General features: G+C 42.4%; 1 protein-coding gene across 5 annotated transcripts in view; it reads left to right on the plus strand.

Moving 5' to 3' along the window:
- The window catches only part of ZDHHC8 (zinc finger DHHC-type palmitoyltransferase 8), a 112,457-nt gene that overhangs the window by 84,069 nt on the left and 9,388 nt on the right, over positions 1–19,000 (plus strand). For all 5 annotated transcript variants that reach the window (XR_005258726.1, XR_005258725.1, XM_038151951.1 and 2 more), the window contains 8 exons: positions 1,278–1,399; positions 4,759–4,916; positions 8,037–8,209; positions 9,374–9,476; positions 12,771–12,862; positions 14,504–14,636; positions 15,506–15,623; positions 16,352–16,461. Coding sequence is in view for 3 of the 5 variants with exons in the window: in XM_038151951.1 (XP_038007879.1) it covers positions 1,278–1,399; positions 4,759–4,916; positions 8,037–8,209; positions 9,374–9,476; positions 12,771–12,862; positions 14,504–14,636; positions 15,506–15,623; positions 16,352–16,461 (1,009 nt within the window). In the remaining 2 variants the exon portion in view is untranslated. The remainder of the gene's footprint in view (positions 1–1,277; positions 1,400–4,758; positions 4,917–8,036; positions 8,210–9,373; positions 9,477–12,770; positions 12,863–14,503; positions 14,637–15,505; positions 15,624–16,351; positions 16,462–19,000) is intronic.

Below are 19,000 nucleotides of genomic sequence, written 5' to 3' on the forward strand. Positions count from 1 at the left end.
TGACAGTGTCCCTTCAAGGTCAGTAACACCATTCTCAGCTGTTCAAAACAGCCTCTTGGTAGCAAACCCAGTGCAAATTCGTGGAAGAAGGGTGCTTGCTTGTTGTTTTCTCCTTGTTTGCACAGGCTTCAGCCTGGCAGACCCACCTGTAGATGTAATGCAGGCAAAATACCAGAATACATGGGCCAGAGTGTGCTTTATGCTAATGGCAGCAGGCACTGCTGAATGTCTGCCTGCTCAGCAGCCTTGGAAGAGTCCTTGGCTGTCAAGACAAGTGGAAATCTAAGGAGCAACTCAGTGAGGGGTCTTTTTTTCAATTAGATACTTTGACCCACATTCTTATTTATATTTGCAAGCGTCATGAGATTGATCAGATTTTTCTCCTCAGTGGCTCTGTAACACCAAACCTCCTCCTGCAGACTGGAGAAATGAATTTGGTGGAGTGTTCCGAGGTTGTGAATGGCTGAGTGAATGCACACTGCTTGTGGTGAAGCTGCCTGTAAGGCAGGCTCTTTTCTGCCTCATCATGCCCTTCTCTGCTGGTGGGAAGTGTTCTTTGCAGTTTGAACAATTTTCCTCTAATAAACAGGCATTTCCCCATCCTCTTTCCAAAGTCTCCTACTCGTTCTCCTTTACCCTTTATCTTCAGTTCCTCTCAGTGACACTCACTGGTAAGCAACAAATCTTTCTGGTGCTTCTGAACATTGTTCACATGGCATATGCCATCTACTTTCTTTTTGATACTGCATTTTCTGCTGACACCTGCAAAGCCTGGTCTCACAAAACTTTCCCCCAAGGAGAGGTTTTGTAGTGTTGGTTCCGAGTGTTGAAAACCATGGAAGCTTAGTGAAAAGCAAATGTGATTCTCTTTGCCCCTGCTTTGGGGATCAATGGTTTGAATCCTATTGTGCATTACACCAGGGAAAATTGAAAGTAACCCCAGCTGCAACAAGGCAGTAGAGAAGGTAAAAGAATTGCAACAATGGGATGAAGCTGCTACACAGAGTAGTAAAACGCCAGGTTGCAGATAAGACAATAGGGTTGCAAAGCCCAGTGAACAATCAGGGCTTTCTGTGCTCTGGAACAAAGCAGCTTTACAGAGGGTGTTGCAGTGATCACTGAAACTGGCTCCGTGGAAATTTCTGCTACATTGCAAATTCAGCCTTGCTGCACGGCTGGGGTGGCCCAGAGTACTTCTCTGTGTGATGGTAGTGAGTGGGAAGAAAACATGTGTTACACCTGAAAGAGCCCTTACCCATAACTTTTCTTCTCCACAGGTGCCCCTGGTTGACAAAAGCCATCTCCCCAGCCATCCCAGTGTACAATGGACTCGTTTTCTTGTTTGTGCTGGCAAACTTCAGCATGGCAACTTTCATGGACCCTGGAGTTTTCCCACGAGGTAACAGAAATGGGACTGTTGCAGGGGTGGGGGGGAGGGGGGACATGGAAAATCCAAGCCAAAGGAGGTGCCAGGTATCCAAACACACAAGTTGCTGATTAATCTTGTAGACTTTATTTATTTCTTTGCTGTACTTGACTGTCATTAGGGGTGGGATGGCAGTGAAATGCTGAGTACCCTCCAGCTCCCTTCTGAGCTCCTGGGTGTCCTCACACTTGCTCAGACTGGCACTCGAGGGCACAGGGTTGTGTAGAACGGTTCTCCTTGGATAGCTCTCCTGAGTGATGTGATTTTGATTGCTATCCCCTGTGTCATGCTGGCACACTGGATTTAAGTCACTGTCTTCACAATAGGTAGCAGAGCATGGCAGAGGAGAGAGGCTAAACTTCCTGCAAGTTTCATCAAAGCAGTCCTTCCAGAATACCTTAAAAGAAATGCAGAAGCATTGAACGCTAGAACAGATAATGATTAAGGCTTGCCTTAGAGTGTCTAAAAATGTATACATTTAGAAAGATATTCCTGCTTAAATTAGTACTGATTCACAGCTGATTAAATAGGAGAGAGATCACTCAGCTTTTGTAATGGGAACCACAGTGTAGCTATCTCTTTTAACACATCCTAATGAGAGAATTATCACCTCATTTTATCTGTCTTCCAATAATTATTCACATGCAGTTTGCAGCAGAGACTGCTCTAGGCAGTCTGTCTAAACCAATGGATCTGTGCTGTCTGCAAGCTGTGCTTCTTCACCTCTATTCACCACGTTCAGTGTCTGTTTTGAATTGCTACCTGACAAGAGCAAGGTACCAGTCCTGCTGGTTTCCCTGAATAGCAAGGCCAGGTTTCTCCAGGTAGCATGGTGTAATGATGAGCATCTTTCTGCCATTCCTCTCAGCTGAAGCTTCTGAACCCCTGATTAAGTGTTGCAGCACTCCAGTTAAGGGAATTATTGTGTGTAAAGGCAATCTAAGGCAGAGGCAAGATTCAGTCACTTGTGTAAGATCAAGTGATACACTGTATAGATACCTAAAGCTACAAATGCTCGTGATTTCAAAAGAACTCACGCAGGTAGAGTTTTAAGGAGTTTCCTGGACTTGTTAGTTTCTTTATCTCAGCAGAGATAGCAGTGGTTAATTAAACATTAAACATTATCAATCTGAGAATCCAGTGTGTTTGTGCAGGGCAGTTCCCTCAGGGCAGAGCTGGACATCACCAGGCCCAGGGAGTGATCAGTGCTGAGTGTATTGTCAGTTCATACCTTCCTCTGGGCTTCTCTCACTTCCTTTTGCAAACGAGTTCTTCATTTTGGACTTTGCATTTAAGGAAGAAAGACAAGGGGAGATCAAACAAAAACTTGGTCATCACCTTCCCTCCCATCCCATTTCCCTTTACACAAGGGAGTCAGGAGCAAAGCAGGAAGGGGAGGAGTTCCTAAAGTTCACCCCTCGACTGTCTCTCACTTCATTTGTGGCCTTGGCCTTGCATCTCTGTGCCTGGGCTTTGTCAGGAAGATGCTGGGAGCAAGGGGAGAGAAAGGCATTCGTCCTGGGAGAAGGTAATGGAGTAGGAGTTTAGATGTGTGAAGGAAGCAAACTGGTAAGGGAAAAGATGGAAAAGACTATAAATACCAGTGCTGGGAGGAAAGAGGAGCAGATGTTATTTCAGATCACAAGTGTGCATGTGAAAAAAATCTTATCACCACCCCACGCCGCCCGCAGAGCTGCCAGCGCAAGGACTTCAGGAATTGTAGGAGTGACTTAAAATGAATACACAATCACTCTATTTGCTTTCTGCTGTTGAAATTAGGTTTAGTCTTCTTGGTTTTCAAGCTTCTTAGCACATTTCTGATAGTTAGGAATTTGAATTACTTCAAAACCAAAACAACAAATAAGCAGTACAAAAGCTGAGACTCTAGTGAAATCACACAATTCCTTAAGGAAACCACCAAAAATCTGTTGAAAAATATGAGACTTGGCTGCTCCATGTCAGTGGATCAGTGTATGAGAATCTGTGTAGTAAGATACATTCCTTTGTCAATGTATTCTTCTGCTCAGGTCTCTGGAAACTGGAAATAAGCACATTTCTAGCTATATTATATGAGCTTGCAGGTCTGGCAGACAGAACTTGGCCTGTGGGGGGAAATGATAAAAGTTGGGCTGCAGAAACCCAGCTTGTTGAAGAGGAGCTTAATCAAACTCACAGCTCTGTTACTCATTTTTTAGGTTTTTTGGGGTTTTTTTTTTTTTTGGTTTTTTTTTTAACTTGTTGGCTCTCTGAATCTTTCTGGTATGAATCAGTATTGGCTCTGTGTGAGTGAATTTCTGGTAATACACCAGAATGAATGAGTAGGAAAGGAAGTATCAAGTAACTGAATTTGGGGCTGCCTTGAAAAATCTGATTTACAGTCTAGGCTGAGACTGGCAATGTTCTTGCTGGCTAATTATAACAACTACAATCGGCTTTCAGTATTTTTGATGTGGATCTGTTTTGTACAAACTCCGTGTTTGAATTCTGCAAAAGGAACATGTTTAAATGCATGTAGGTATATATCACGTACAGACTTTTTGTCTGCATCATCAGATTTTTTATAAGAGCTTCAATGGTTTGACTGTTCCAGTGTCTTTTTTTCATCTGCCCACATGTATTATATGGCTGGGGCAGGTTTATAATGGTATTGGAGAACCTACAGACTGTATTTATAGAAGTGCCTAAGGGATTTAGAGTCTGGCTCTCTCTAAGAGTCCCACTGACTAGTTAGGAAAGAAAATTATAGGGAATGGTGCCAGGACAGCACTCTGCTTCCACGCACAAACATGATCCAGAGAATACTCTTGCAGATAAATACTGTAGCTGAGCCAGATCCCAAGCTCATCTAGGTAAAGGGAGAAATTCCCTCTGAAGTCAATGGAAATTGGATCATGATAACACATCTAGAGAAGATTTAATATAGAACTGCATGACAGTAATTGATGCTCCTCTGGGACAACATTATCAAATTCCACCTAATTTGGAGCCAGTCAACCAATGCCAGCTGCGCTATAATGTTTAACCAGGTGTTAAATAGATGTGAACTTCTTAGATTTTCTGTCAAGAGGAAACAAATAAAGATCACAGGAATCTAGAATAATATTTTTTCCTCCCAGTATATATTCGTCTGTTCTAGACTGGGGGTTTTTTTGTGTATTTATTTTTAAACGGACTCTTTTCTTAAAGAGGGCAGAGGGGATAAACCATCTGTCCTCTGCACTGTCCCCAGTAAGGGACTGTGCAGTGTCCCTGTGTCCCGGGCACTGAGAGGATCAGCTCTTTACTCCTTGCCCTCTGCTACCTGCACTAACTCTGAGTTTTGCGTTGAGCAGCAGACGAAGATGAGGATAAAGACGACGACTTCCGCGCGCCGCTGTACAAGAACGTGGAGATCAAAGGAATCCAAGTACGGATGAAGTGGTGCGCCACCTGCCACTTCTACCGCCCGCCCCGCTGCTCCCACTGCAGCGTCTGCGACAACTGCGTGGAGGTAACGCTGCTGGGCTGCCCCGCCCGGGCTCTGCGCTTGCCTCTGCTGCTGGGAACAGCCTGCTGGGCTCCCCAGAGTTCCAGTTCTGGGCAGCTCACGGCTGCAGCCTCCCTGGACTCCCACTGGGCAGTGCCATTCAAAGCACAGCCCTCAGTTATGTGTGTTACAAGTGCAGCGATGCTTGGTGTCAGCCCTGTCGCCAGTGAGGATTAAAATCAAAATTTAGAATGCTGGCTGCATCTTCCTTGAGGTAGCTAAGGGATTGTGAATTTAAAAAAGGAGTGAATGAGAGAGTTGGGGCTGAATTCTAGAGAGCAGGAAATTCAGAGTGAACCATTTCAGCTTTTCATGTGTGAGCTTAAGGTTCGTCATTTAATTTGGAGCAAACTGGTGCCTACATTAGTGGCCAAGCAGAAGCTTCAATGGTGTGTGAGTTCAGGAGAGCAAAACTCGGAGTTCAGCAAATGGTTCTCCAGTCAATAGAAGGAGCCCATGTGTTTTTCAACCAACCCAAACTCACAGCATGAACTCACTCATGTTTCTAATGTTGATTGCTCTGAATTAGGGGACTTTCTTAATTCTTGTTACCTTTAGGGCACCACACAGGATTTTTAAAAAATAACCCTAAACAGTAAGATGTGCTTTTGGGCTATAAGTGTCTCCCAGACATGTAGGTACAGAGCACTGTATTCACAGCAGTGTATTGCCAGGGGACTTTTTATTGCTGAGCTAAAAATTCTACTTCTAAAGGATCATTTCTGCTGCAAGGTCTATTTTTTTTCAATAGAAAGATGAAATCTTAATATGTCTAAAATATATTCAGCTGTGCCATTAAAATGAAAGGAATTACTAATCAGAAGGGGAAAAAATACCAGAGTCAGCTGGAATGCTGTATACACTACCTTTGTCCTAATCCTCTTTGCCATAAGCAAGGGAATAGTCCCAAAGAGAGCAGCACAGTTACCAGTGAGAGAAAGGCTGCCTGGATTTATCTTGTGTCAGTCATATATCTAAGTTATAATTATCTGGAAGCAGTGCTGTGCCTTGTAACCATTGATAAATAGGACAAGCCTGGAAGGCTTTAGAAGGATGTGGGATTTTAGAAGCCTGAGAGTGAGGAGCTGCTAAGGTCCCTGGGTAGAGGGAAGTAGCCACAGCTGTTTGTAAGTTGTGACACACAGTTTGTTTAGACTGCTGTGAATTGTTGCATAGAGCTGGATTTTTGGTAGAAAACCTGAATCGTACTAGTTACTAGTTTTAAAACATAAATGTTTTCACTAATTCTAGGTTCTGAGGATTGTTTAGATTATGATAAATTCTTGGTTGTTCCATGGAGGTTCTTTCTTCCACCTTCCCCGGTGGCTCAGCATAAAAATTCATTTCCAGGAAATGAAGTTTTCTCAGAAAAAGATTGCTCAAAATTCAGTGGTATAAACACTTGAAGTTTCATGCTGATGTAAGGCCTCCATGGGAGTCAGTTCTGCAGCAGAAATGAAAATGGGAGAGAATCCAAAAGGAACCTGCATAAAATAGCAGAAGCAAGGTGACTCTGGCTAGCTCTCCACAAGTTCTATTGATAGGTCAGCTGAATGTTCCCTGCTATTCTGGTGCACAAGTAAAGAGCTCTGCTTGTAATTAAATTACTATTGCTGTGAAGGAATGCAGGCAAAAAGTATTAATGACTTCTGAATCGATAAATCATGGCCTTAAACATGTTTTATTGATTCTTGTGATGCTTATTTCTACTCACCTGTCATATTCTGGAAGAGCTTTGAGACAGTAACAGGAGTGACTCTGCTGGCTTTCCATGTAGGATCCACTCAGTGTTGTAGTTCACATGTTTTCACTGTCAGTCTAGAATGTACAATAAAAATTATTTTTCCAGGTATAAAACTTCTGAACCAGTTTGATAAAAATTAGTAAACAGCAAAAGCAGATAACACTTGCAGAAATAAAACAAATCAAAACTTAAAGTATGCTGTTACCAGAGGGACCCAAAAATGAATCTGTCACAAAAGTAGTCAGATTTTTGTTTTCTTAATTGAAATGTTTGCAGTGAGTACTTAACACAATTTCATAATCCACAGGTATTTTGGGCTGCATACAGCCAGGTTTGCATAACAGACAGATGTTATGTCAGCATCTCAGATATAGTCTGAAATGATGTTAATATTTAAGTTGCCCCGTCATTTGCTAATGTGCTTTGAGAAAGCTGTAGTCCATTTTTTTGTATTTTGTAATTTTTTTGTGAATTGTGCAAAACTTAGAAATACAAAACCCCCTGTGTCATCATTGAGCAGTGCTTAAAAATAGCATTGCCACAAAGTGAAGAATAAACAGTTCATTTGTCAGTGCAATGAATGTGTAATATCTGCTCTGAAGAACACAGAGGTAAGAAGGGTTTATTTCTTGCACCTGATCTTGTCTTCACGTCAGGAATAATCCCGTTGGAGACAGTGGATTTACATGCTTACAAAACTGTGTAAAGGCACTTGGAGGGTGTCTGTGGCTTGCCCTCATTATTAAATCTCCTGTTAAAAGGGATCTGACTTTGTAAGGGACTTTGGACTTGTGACTGAGACAAATAGTTAGGTTTGGATTCATGACTTAATGAACCTGTGCATAAGTTTGCTTCTGTCTGATCCTGCTGTTCTTTTTCTTTGTGACCTGCTTGGTAAAAAGGTACTTTTGTGTTCAAAATGGACTCATTGTTCAAAGTGGACTCATTCAGTGGTGTATAAATACTGAAATGTGGGACAGGGCATTCTGCAGCCCTATTGCATCTTCAAACCATTCTAGGTTATAATAACTTCATTGTAATTGACTCATGCTAAGGATGATAAAAAATGAGGGCTTCTGCTGCTAGCAGATAAATAGCCTGTCCTTTATGATTGATATATCCTTTCTTCAAACCTTATAAACACTCAAGTACCTCTCCATTCATGGAAAGAGAAACAACTTGGTCCTAAAAAGTCTTATAAAAGAAAGTCAAGCATTTTGTAAAGCTGCAGAACTAGTCTGATGTAATTTTATATGACAGTGGTTCAGATTCATCTCCAAGGCAATGTATTTTCTTTCACTGTTTGGATATTTTTCCCTATCTCTCCCTTTCTTTACAAGGATTTTGACCATCACTGCCCATGGGTCAACAATTGCATAGGACGGAGGAACTACCGCTATTTTTTTCTCTTCTTGCTGTCCTTAAGTACGCACATGGTTGGAGTGTTCACCTTTGGGCTCATCTTCGTGCTAAACCATATGGAAAAGCTGGGAGCAGCTCACACTACCATTACGTATCCTTCCTTTTGGTCTTTCCAGACTCAAGGTGACTGAGGAAAATGGGCAAGAATGAATCTGAATATTTGTTCTCAGGGAGCTGGTGGAGCCTCTGCTCATCCCCCACTGCTCTCCTGTAAATGAGCAGTGCAGGTTTTCCTCTGTTCCCATTGTACCTGTGTGAGCATGGATTGCTCCAGAAACTGTAGGTGACCCTTTGTCTTTCTCAATCTTTGTCATGACAACCCAGCAGAAGGATGAGCTACCTCCTGGAATTTTACTTACAACCCAAGTGTAGCTCTCAACTGCTGTTTGCTGTGTTTAAAACTCTGTTGCTGTGCTTTGGAGCAAAGTGTGCTCTGGAAGTAGCCCCTTGCATGCTGGTGTAACACGTGAATTCCTGGCTCTGAGGGGTGATACTGCTCAATAGGTTAGTGCAGAATATTCTTTATAAGGTAGAAAGGTAAAGCCAGAATCACTGAGTTCACCTTACTTTTTAACCATCTCAAGGGTGAGGACCTAGGCTAGGAGCAGATGGACTTAACTTTGAGATGAAATTTAGTTAGACCTTGCTAAAGGTGAGGAACACTCTACTCTGCACTCATGAGACCCCACCTGGAGTGCTGTACCAATATCAGAAGGATGTGGAGCTGCTGGAGCAAGTCCAGAGGAGGCTACGGAGGTGCTCAGAGAATCCCTCTGCTCTGGAGACAGGCTGGGAGAGTTGATGTTGTTCAGCCTGGAGAAGAGAAGGCTGTAGGGAGACCTTAGAGCCCTTTCCACTGCCTAAATGGGCTCCAGGGGAGCTGGAGACAGACTTTGGAAAAGGGTCTGGAGTGAAAGGATGAGGGGGAGCAGCTTCAAACTGAAAGAGGGCAGGCTTAGATGAGATATTAGCATGAAATTCTTCACTATAAGGCCCTGGCACAGGTTGCCCAGAGAAGCTGCGGCTGGCCCTGGATCCCTGGAAGTGTCCAAGGCCAGGTTGGACAGGGCTTGGAGCAGCCTGGGATAGTGAAATATGTCCTGACAACAGGGGAGTTGGAGCTAGGTGATCTTTACGGTCCCTTCCAACCCAAACCATTCTATGACACTGTGACACTCCCCTATTTTTTTTCTCCTTTTCCTCTCCCTGTCTTTTTCCCTTCACTCATCCCAGTTTCTTTAACTCTTGGATACAGAATGGCTGTCATGTGTGTGGCTGGGTTATTCTTTATCCCAGTCATTGGTCTCACTGGCTTCCACATTGTTCTAGTGGCCCGAGGGCGCACCACGAATGAACAGGTAAGAAGCAATCCTTTCTCCATGTTTGTGGCTGAGCTGTTGAGGTGGGAAGGAAAGTCAGCAAGTCAGCTTGGGTAAAGTTGAAGATGGTCCAAATCTTACCAGTAATGCTCTTATTGGAGCTTTTGTGAAGATCTAGGAAGGTTGCCTATTTTTTTGTTTTCAGATTTTTTTTAATACACTGCAGACAAAGGTTTCCCTTTTTTAGCCACAGAGTATCACCCCAGGCTTATTTATTATTTAAAAATCTACTCATGACCTTGAAATAGGTTTTATATGGTAAGTACCATAAGTACCATCAAGCCCAGAAGTTCAAACTTTATGAGTCAGACTGAACAATCCATGAGATTGAGTGAAAGAAAGAAAGGAAAAGATTGAATCATTTGCACTCTCTCCTGGTATTTTGAACTCCCCCAGCAAGCCCTCACTGCCCACAGTAGGGTCTGAGCTAGCTCTTTGTCTCCCTCTGTGTCTCTCTTGTTCTCAGGCAAATGAACTCACACACACACACAGTGCTGTTGGACCCAACTTGCTTTGCTTCTCCAAACCAAGTTCCAACATGACACCTTGTGCCAAAAAGGCTGTAAAACTCCAGTTCCCCTGCAGTTGCTCAGTGTCCATGACCCACAGTCCCTGTGGTTGATGCAGACCTGCATTCATGTGCACATTAATGGCTTGGTGTGGCTGGTAGAGATCAGAGTGATGGGATCAATAGCAGGTCCCTGCCACCCCAAGGACAGTTTGCAGGTGTGACACTGGTCTCAGCCCTCATCCCAAGGCTCGTGAACTCTGTGCATTCCAATGCTTTACCCTTCCACAGCTCCAGCTCCAAAGTGCCCCTCACATCTGGGTTTTTTTCACATTTTTCCCCACCATACTTCTTTTCCCTTGTGGTTTGGGGTTTTTTTCAGATGGGTTTTTGCTGCCCTTGCCCCCATGGGTGCTCTGCAGCTCCCACTGCGCTGTGTTGGCTGTCCTGGGGGCTGCTGGCTCCATGCTGTGGAGCTGTCTGGCTCCTGGGCAGGCTGTGAGTGATGAAAACATCTGTCTGAGGCCAGGCCTTCGTAAACTGAGATGACATTGTCTCCATCCCACAAGAGACAATAAAAACTCTTATCCAGAAGAGTGTGGGAGGTTTACATAAGCAAGGAATCTGAAGTCATCCTGAACAGTTGCCTAACATGGCCTTTGAACAAAGCAAGCTTCCATAGCTGTCATCTTCAAATGCTTTTCTCTGTCCTGCTCAGAATCATCTGCTCTTCATTTTAAAATTAATTTTGGCCAAGTATTAGATTTGATAGTGCTAATAATAGTAGCATGAAACACAAGGCATTTTGATCTCATAGCCCAAATTGTGGTTTGCCTTAGGCTCGTCTTTGTGCAGTGATAAAAACTCTCCATGAAAATTTTAGGCTGAAAAAGAAGGAAAAATTTAACTTTCAAAAAATGTAAAATTTAACTTCATATGTTTGTGACTGCACAAGAATTTAGAAAAGTTGAGGATTTTTCTGTGATCAAAATAACCATTGGAAAATGTATTCTAGCTTGGTTTGGTTTCCTGAGCTACCAAACCACTTGAGATTTATTACATCTTCCCATGCCATTTTGAAAATTAAATATAATCTGGTCTTAATTTCTGCTTAGTCATATGTAGGGGTTATCTGTAACTGAAAGGATGGATGTTCCCAGCCCTGAGGTCCTTTCAGAGGAAGCATATCTAAGTAATTAGAGCACCAGACCAGGAGAGATGGATATGAGATCTGCTCCTGGCTTTGCCACTGTTCTAAAACATTCTCTTTTCTCCTGCAGTCTCAGTGCTGATTCTCTTTTCTCACACTGGTAGTTATCTACTGTCAGCTTTGCAGTTGCAATGTGCTCAGCTCATCTTGTTCTGTTTTCCCAGTACATTTTATAGGCCAGTGGTACAGACATTTTTGGGTTTTTACTGTAAATTTTGGTGTTTATTCGTTCTGGAGTTTGCAAGTTCTGAGCATTCACAGTAGGCAGACTGTGATTGAAAAGTGCATAGTGGCTGGGTTTAGATGTTTCTGAGCTTTCTGAATGCCTCTGAAATTCTTTTATGGAATAAAAATAACCCATAACCCAACATCTGCTCATATTCTGGTATTTTTAGTTTCTGAATAGAGTAAATAAATACCCTTCCTTCTTAGACTGCTTTCTAGCAGTGATTTTCAAACTACTTTAGAAACCAAACTGATATAATTAGTACTGTAATCTGTGAGTTGGAGAAATTTTATTTTCATACTGTGTTTGAGAAAATGGGCACAGAGATATGAAATACTTTGCCAGCATCTGGCACAATTCAGCATGAGCCTAGGATTGAATGCAGATGTGCCAAATGTCCCAGGCCCATGTTTTCATCAAAAGGTTGCTCTTCCAAATCTCAGAATTTCCAGCCTCTCTCTCGGCCTCTTAAAGAGCTTTATGTTATATCAACAAGGCCAGCATAATATATTGCAGAATCATTTAATGTTGTTATTTTATGTGCAAGTTATTAAAGTATTTCTGGCGCTCTGTAAACTTGTTGCTAGATCAGAACTATGAGCTGATTAAAATGCTTTACTTGCAAACAACAGCAACAGCAATGCTTTTAATGGCAACCACTATTAATCTCCCTGGCTTTATTGGTATTTATCCCCATATGGTGACTTTTGAGCATGTGCCTGTAGAGTACAAACTCTTTATAATGCTTATGAAGCCTTGAATAGATCCCGCCAGTCTAATGAGGCTTGGCTTTTATTAAACCTGCTCGTTTACAAGCAAACATTGTAATCACCAGGGAGTTCCTGGCACCCTCCCACATAAGGCAGTGGTTTGTACTGATTGCAGCTCAGGATGGGATCTGAGAGAGAGGAAACATTGCTCTCATCCAGCATTTGGGAACGTCGATTCAGCTTTGCTGTTGGTTTGGAGGGGACTCGCCAAGGCAGAGGAGGGGAAGTGATGGGAATGAAAGAGACTCAAACAGGATGTCTGGCTGGGAGCAGACACAAATCCAGGGCAGGAGCAGCATGGAGAGGTGAACACATCACTTTGAAATCCAGTCACATTCAGCAATGTCCTTTTGGGAAGGATCTTGAGTTGAGTGCCTCCTAGCTGGAATTAGCTGACAGAGGTGGTGTGTTACAGCTGGAGTGAAAAAGTGCAGCATTCAGAGAAAAACTATCTGTTTGGGAAGGACAGAGGGGTCAGACTTGTTCTTGGCTTTCTGAGGTTTGGATGATGACTTTTATATAACCAGAGGTTTGAGCACTGTCCTGAACATGTTTCCAGGTGACAGGGAAATTCCGTGGGGGAGTGAATCCTTTTACCCGTGGATGCTGTGGAAACGTGGAACATGTGCTCTGCAGCCCCTTGGCTCCCAGGTAAGAGAAATGCTCTCAGCTGGGAATGAGGAAGCAAGAGTCCCTGTTGGGACAGGGGGAGAAATGTGCTTGGCTGGGCTCACAAACCAAGCATCATTGATGGAATAAGAGGAAAGCAAAGCAAAACAGTCCTGAAGGTAGAGCTCTATGATAGCTGCTTCCCTGTTGCATGGCTGTAACCTGTAATTTACCACCCTTATCGCAGAAATACTTTTTTGGAATGAGCTTGTCAAATTTTGTCGAGCTCATACCCTTGTCTGCACCAGCTTGTTTATCCAGGATTTTGGTAACAAGGTAAATATCCATATGTATATATTGCCCACACTACTTCTTACACTGTACAGGCAATGTCCAGTCTGCTAGGGAGAAGGAAGGATGCTAAAAATCACCCTTTCTCCTTAAGACTTAAATCTAATGTAAGGCTGCTGTGGTTTTCAATCTCACTGGCACTTTCATTATCATAAAACAGATTATCAATGAGATCTACATCATGAAACTTGAGATTTTATTTATGGCTTTCTATTTTTGGGGAAATGGAGTTATCGTTTCACATTTTGAAATCGGGATCTTAATGCAGTAGATCAGATGGATTATAAATAATTCTAGGTGCTGAGCTGTCCAGCCTGCAAACATGTTCATAATCTTACTACAAGACTTATTTGAGCCTTTTTGGGGTGTTGAACAATTCCAGACCCTGACACTCTTATCTGCCTTTTTTTTCCTCTTTTTTTATACAACAAATAATTCCTAAAGGACTGTTACATGTGTTAAAGACATTGGAGTAGCTGCTTCTCAGACCTTCCAAAACATGGAAATCAGGTCAAGGTGGATAGAAGCGCTGGGTATTAAATGCTGTGAGACACTTGTGACTTGTGTTCCGAGAGGGGTTGTGAGTTCTATCATCATGGCTATTCACAGAATTGTAACGAGCAGAACATTTGTGTTCGGGAAGACCTGGTCAGACTGTTCTGTATATTGAAGGTCCCTGAGCCATCACTACTAGAATGTCCTGTTCACTACATAAAACAGAGAAAGCTGGTGTGTGTATTAACATTTAGGCATTGTACAGACACTGGCCAATTGCACTTAGAGAATTCTATTCCACTGGAGGGAAATTAGATATCTAAAATCAGCCATTTCCTCTTAGATTTTTTGCTTCCTGTAGACTTGGCAGTCTCTTTTACCTCCATTTATTTTAACACTAAACATGCTACAGAAACAAGTCACCATGTGGTAAGTTAGAACTGGCAGCACATCATCTTCTCCATGGTAACTCCCCATGTGCTGGGTCTTGTTCCCCAGTCACTGACTCCCACCACAGGGCAGCTGTTTCATGTTACCTGGGATGATGTAGTCAGTCACTTCTGTTGGTAGCAGGTCTCTCTTGCTCTCTTTGTTCTCTTGTCCATTAGTGCTTTAAAAATTGCTGATTTTCTTAATGCATCTTCTCCTTTTGCTCACTAATTTATTTTTTTTATTGCTGCTTAATTCATTCACTGCTGCTTTCATTCACTGAAATAAATGGAGGTTCTTACCTAGATTCTGACACATTCTTAAATCACAACCTGGAAGTGGGAAGATTTTTAAGCCTTTTCTTAGGTTATTGTTTATTTTAATGATGACTGTTGCACAATTAATCAGGTACGTGGTTGAGCCCAAGAAGAAGCAAGCTGTGAGTGTGAAGCCTCCTTTCCTGAGACCGGACTTGTCCGAGCGACAGATCACGGTGAAGATCAGCGACAACGGCATCCAAGCCAACCTCAACCGCAGCAAGGTGAGGAAATCTCCCAGCTCTGCTTTTGGAGGGCATGGATTGAGCATTATCAAGCCTGGGAATGAGTCTGTCATTGACAAATCTCTTTGAGATGAGGCAGAAGCTGGAGTTTGAGTCCTTGTCACATACTTCGTGCTCTGAAAGTAACGCAGGGTCAGTAACAGCAGCTCTTGATCCAGTAACAGGCAGCTCTGGCATGGAATCCCTCTGGGCTTCTTTTGGAAGAGTTGCCTGTTCTTTGCAGTAGTTATTTTCTGTCCCAAGAGCTGTCACCTCTTGGTGTTCAAATTAATTTTAATGAACTCTTGTACCACCAGACCAGGTCAGCTGTTCTGCTTCAAAGAATGTTCTGAGCTTCCAGGCTGCAGGAAGGCTTGTGGGCCAGGGCAAGGAATATTGACTCAGAAGCTGAGTTCTCTCCTCTTTTCAGTTTCTCCTGGCATGAGTAATAGAGAAGGATTTATTTAGTCCCATAAAAAGTGGTGGATTCAAACGAAGCCAGCTTGCAAGATTTTTGTGGATAGTTCCTTCCTTTGGAAGTAACTTTGGATAGTCACTTGCTGAGAGCTACCTGGAAAGTTGCTGAAAAATGCTAGAAAGCACTATTGTCTTTTACCACATATTAATTAGCATGATGATTATAGTACTTAGCCTGCCAAGCAGACCAGGATAGTGCATTTAAAATTCTACTGGCTGGTTATGACAATGCTAATTTTACATGTGACAGTCCTTGCCTGCAGTGGATGCTGAATCCTGTTTGTCATTATAGGTATAGGTCATTCTGGTTCTTTGGTACATCCAGCACTCTGCCACATGCTGTTATTTAACCAAGTTGCATGTAGTGATTGATTTTTTGGGATCATTTTCAGTCTAAAATCAGCCTGGAAGGTCTGGAGGATAAGAGTATGGATGTGCAACCAACTCTCCCACCCAAAGGAGATCCAAGCAAGTACTCTGAGCTAAAAGGGCAGCTGGGCACCAGTGAAGGTATAGTTGCATGATCAGTATTTTATTTTTATTTATAAGAAACTATTTTAGCCTCTTCAAAATGTTTCATGTATTCTTTCAAAACATGGGATCTGGGTGAAGGATTTTTTTCTATTTATAAGATTTCCAGACTAGGGGAATTAGCAGCAGGAAAGGGAGAGAAAAGCCAGCTTGAAGTGGTTTATTCAAGCCTAGGTTGAATTTTTCATGTCAGTTTTGCAACTTCTATAAACTCTTTTAAACCCCTTAAATCAATTTTTTAATTATAATTGACTAAGGAATCAGAAATGCTAGGCATTGCAGACTGAATTAGGCACGAAATTCTTAGGCATTGCAGACTGAATTATTTCATTTGTAAGAATGTGAACTTTATGCTTTGATACTATTAAAAAACCCTTTTTTTTTCAGACGGAACTAGTTGCTGGATTCAACCCAAACATTTAGTATTTCAAATTAGGCAAAATTTCTGCTCACCAAAACATATCATCCCACTCAATATATTGTGTCTTGTTTCTTCTTCTCTGTAGATGGCTGATCTGGCAGCAATGTGCTGTTACTGCCATAGGGACCCCATTGATTTTGGTGGAATGCTACACAAAAGTACTGCAAGTTCTATTCTCTCCAGAACAGCTCCGTTTGCAGAGCACGATGGATGGCAAGGAATTATGGCCGACAGCTTTCTGACCACACACATTTTAATAGAAAGTACTTTTTTTTTTCTTTTGCAGAAGGTGGCCTCTCACCCAAACTCATCAGCCCTCCCACTCCTGCCATGTACAAATACCGACCAGCTTTCAGCAACAATCCCAAAGTCCACTACCACGCCACGGCCGAGCAGGTGAGCGAGCCCGCGAGTTCCTGCTCCCAGCTAGCGCCAGGCACTGTGGAGCTGAGGAGGAATTCACTGCAGGGCTCCAGTGAGTGCCAGAGTGTAAAAGTAAATAACAACACTTGGCACTGTTGTGTGGCAGTGTATTATTTTCACTGTGCTCCTTATGGAAACGTGTCTGGTTTCACAGCTTCCCCCTGCTGACACGTCTGTCCCGCTGCCAGGCGTGCACTGCTGCTGCTGCAGTGTCTCAGCCTGATCCTGGGGTGCTGAGAAGTGTCACCTCCCGTTGGCTTCTCCTGGCAGAGGTGCCACCTCACATTCCCTTCAGAGAGAGCTGGGCATGCTGAGTGCTTCCCTTAGCCAACACTCAGTGTACTCACTGATTCCTTAAGATGTCAGCTTGCAAAATAGAAAGAACTTTTAAAGCATCCCAAGAGATATTTTAGTGAAAATTAACAGAAAACTCCTCATGTTTATGTTTGACCTTCCTTAGCACCTATTCAGTGCATTTGGATTATATGGAAAAAAAAACACCTTCCTAACTCTTGGCATCATTTTCACCTATGAAGAACACTGAGGTCCGAACAATTAGACAGATTTTCTGTGGAATTTTGACAGTTTTCTCTTTTGCTTAGAAGTTAGGAAACTTATTTCTCATGGATTTATTGCAAATATTCCTTGGCCCCCAAGACCTGAGAACAGTATCTGGAAAATCACTGGTCTAACTTGTATATTGGCAATAGGTGTCCAAGTCTTCTCGCACCAGTGGAGACACCCTTAAAAAACACAGGCCACACACACAGTGCAGTTTTCTCAAAATTAATTTCATCAGGTCCTTCAGTATCACTCCTGGAATAACAAGAAGGAGGTTATAGGAAGGAGTATTATGAAAGAAGTAAGGAAAGGAAAATATGGTAGATAAAAACAATTGACTGTAGCAACACTGTAATAAGACAGAATGTTCCTTATATGACAAGGAAGGCTTTTCCTGAATCCTTCTCATTTTGAAAAGAAAGATGGTGATAGATAGTGGAATTCCAGCTATGACCAAGTTTAAGTTTTAGTCTTGCTGCAGTAATGGTAAATCTTATTCTCTGGATTTGTCCACTTAATGAAGAAACGAGTGGCTTATGAGAGGGAACACAAGAACAACAGTGTGTTCACTGCGTCCAAAAAGTTTAATATCCTATCATTTTCATTTTATTACATGAAAAATGGCTTGACATCCAGTTCAAAATACTCTATTTACAGGCATCATCTAGCAATTTTGAGCTGTGGAAGCCACAGCATTCTGAGTCATAATGACAAAAGTCAGAGAGCCAAGGAAGGTAGGCTTGTTGTGTTCATCCAGAGATGCAATATAGATACAGGGCAGGTTCTAATTAGGCCAGGACTGGGCAGTGCTGTGAAATGACAACAGGGAACAGCACCTTCACTCTGAGGGTTGCTGTTTCAATCCTAACCCAAAACAGTGCTGTTGCTGTTGCTGACTGGTGCACAAGCTCTGGGGACTTGTTCAGTTTTATAGTAGTCACAACTCTCTAGTGGTCAACGGGGAGTATCATAAAATGGGGTTCACGTGGTGAGCTGATAGGAAGGCATGGATTTGTCTGCCAAGCCTAAGTAGGAGGCACAGAGGGAAAGAGGCTGGGCTGTATGAGGAATGCCAGGGTGTCTGTTCTGTATCAGTTCTTCAGCCTGACAGTGTAATTCTGCTTTTGAGCAGTGAAAGCTGCTAGGAAAGAGGCATTGGGACAAAAGGATAAGTAGCACAAATATACTTAAAAGCTACGTCATTGCTCTCATCCTCCTTTACAGGCTGTCACTTGGTCTCCTTTTTCCAGAGAAGGCCAAATTTAGCACCATGCTCTAGAAGAGAGTGAGCTGTTTTGCATATTTCTCTATCTTCTAGCTGAAAGAAAAAAGCTTTTTAAAAACATCCACAATAAACCCGGGGTTTGTTATTCCATTTATTTTTTTCAATAGTTTTCCTTTAAAAGAAACTAAAGAACAAGCTGTGCCAACTGCATTTCTGATTAAATATGTGATTGATAATAACTCTCTGTTTGCAGAGCCAGTGTAGCCAATTTATTGTGCATTGTGGCAAACTCTTCCTTAAAAATAACAGTGAAAACTGTTTGCTTAGCACAGAATGGCATTTTAAGTGAACAGAACTCTGAGCAATTTTCACAGAGTAAAACAAAGTAAAGTCCTATCTATTTTCAGAGCACATAAATAAACTATGGGCTTTGTTTCCTTTTTTGATGTGGCCACTTTCTCCTACATAGGCAATAAAAAAGATAAAATTGCTTCATTTAGTTGTCTAAATGGTGGGAAGGAGTCTCTCTGCTTTAATTAAGGTTAAGTGCCTAATTTTGAAGACCTATGACCAGAAATTCAGAATTACTGAATATTCATAGTGCAGAGTAGAGTGGATAAGAGTGTGCTGGTCCCCAGCGTGTTGAAATGAAGCTCAAAGTATTTCTGTCTCAGCACACAAGACCAGACATCCCTCAACTCAAGAGCTATTTGTAGAAAACGTGAA

Source organism: Motacilla alba, chromosome 15, assembly GCF_015832195.1.
Source record: "Motacilla alba alba isolate MOTALB_02 chromosome 15, Motacilla_alba_V1.0_pri, whole genome shotgun sequence".
NCBI lineage: Eukaryota > Metazoa > Chordata > Aves > Passeriformes > Motacillidae > Motacilla > Motacilla alba.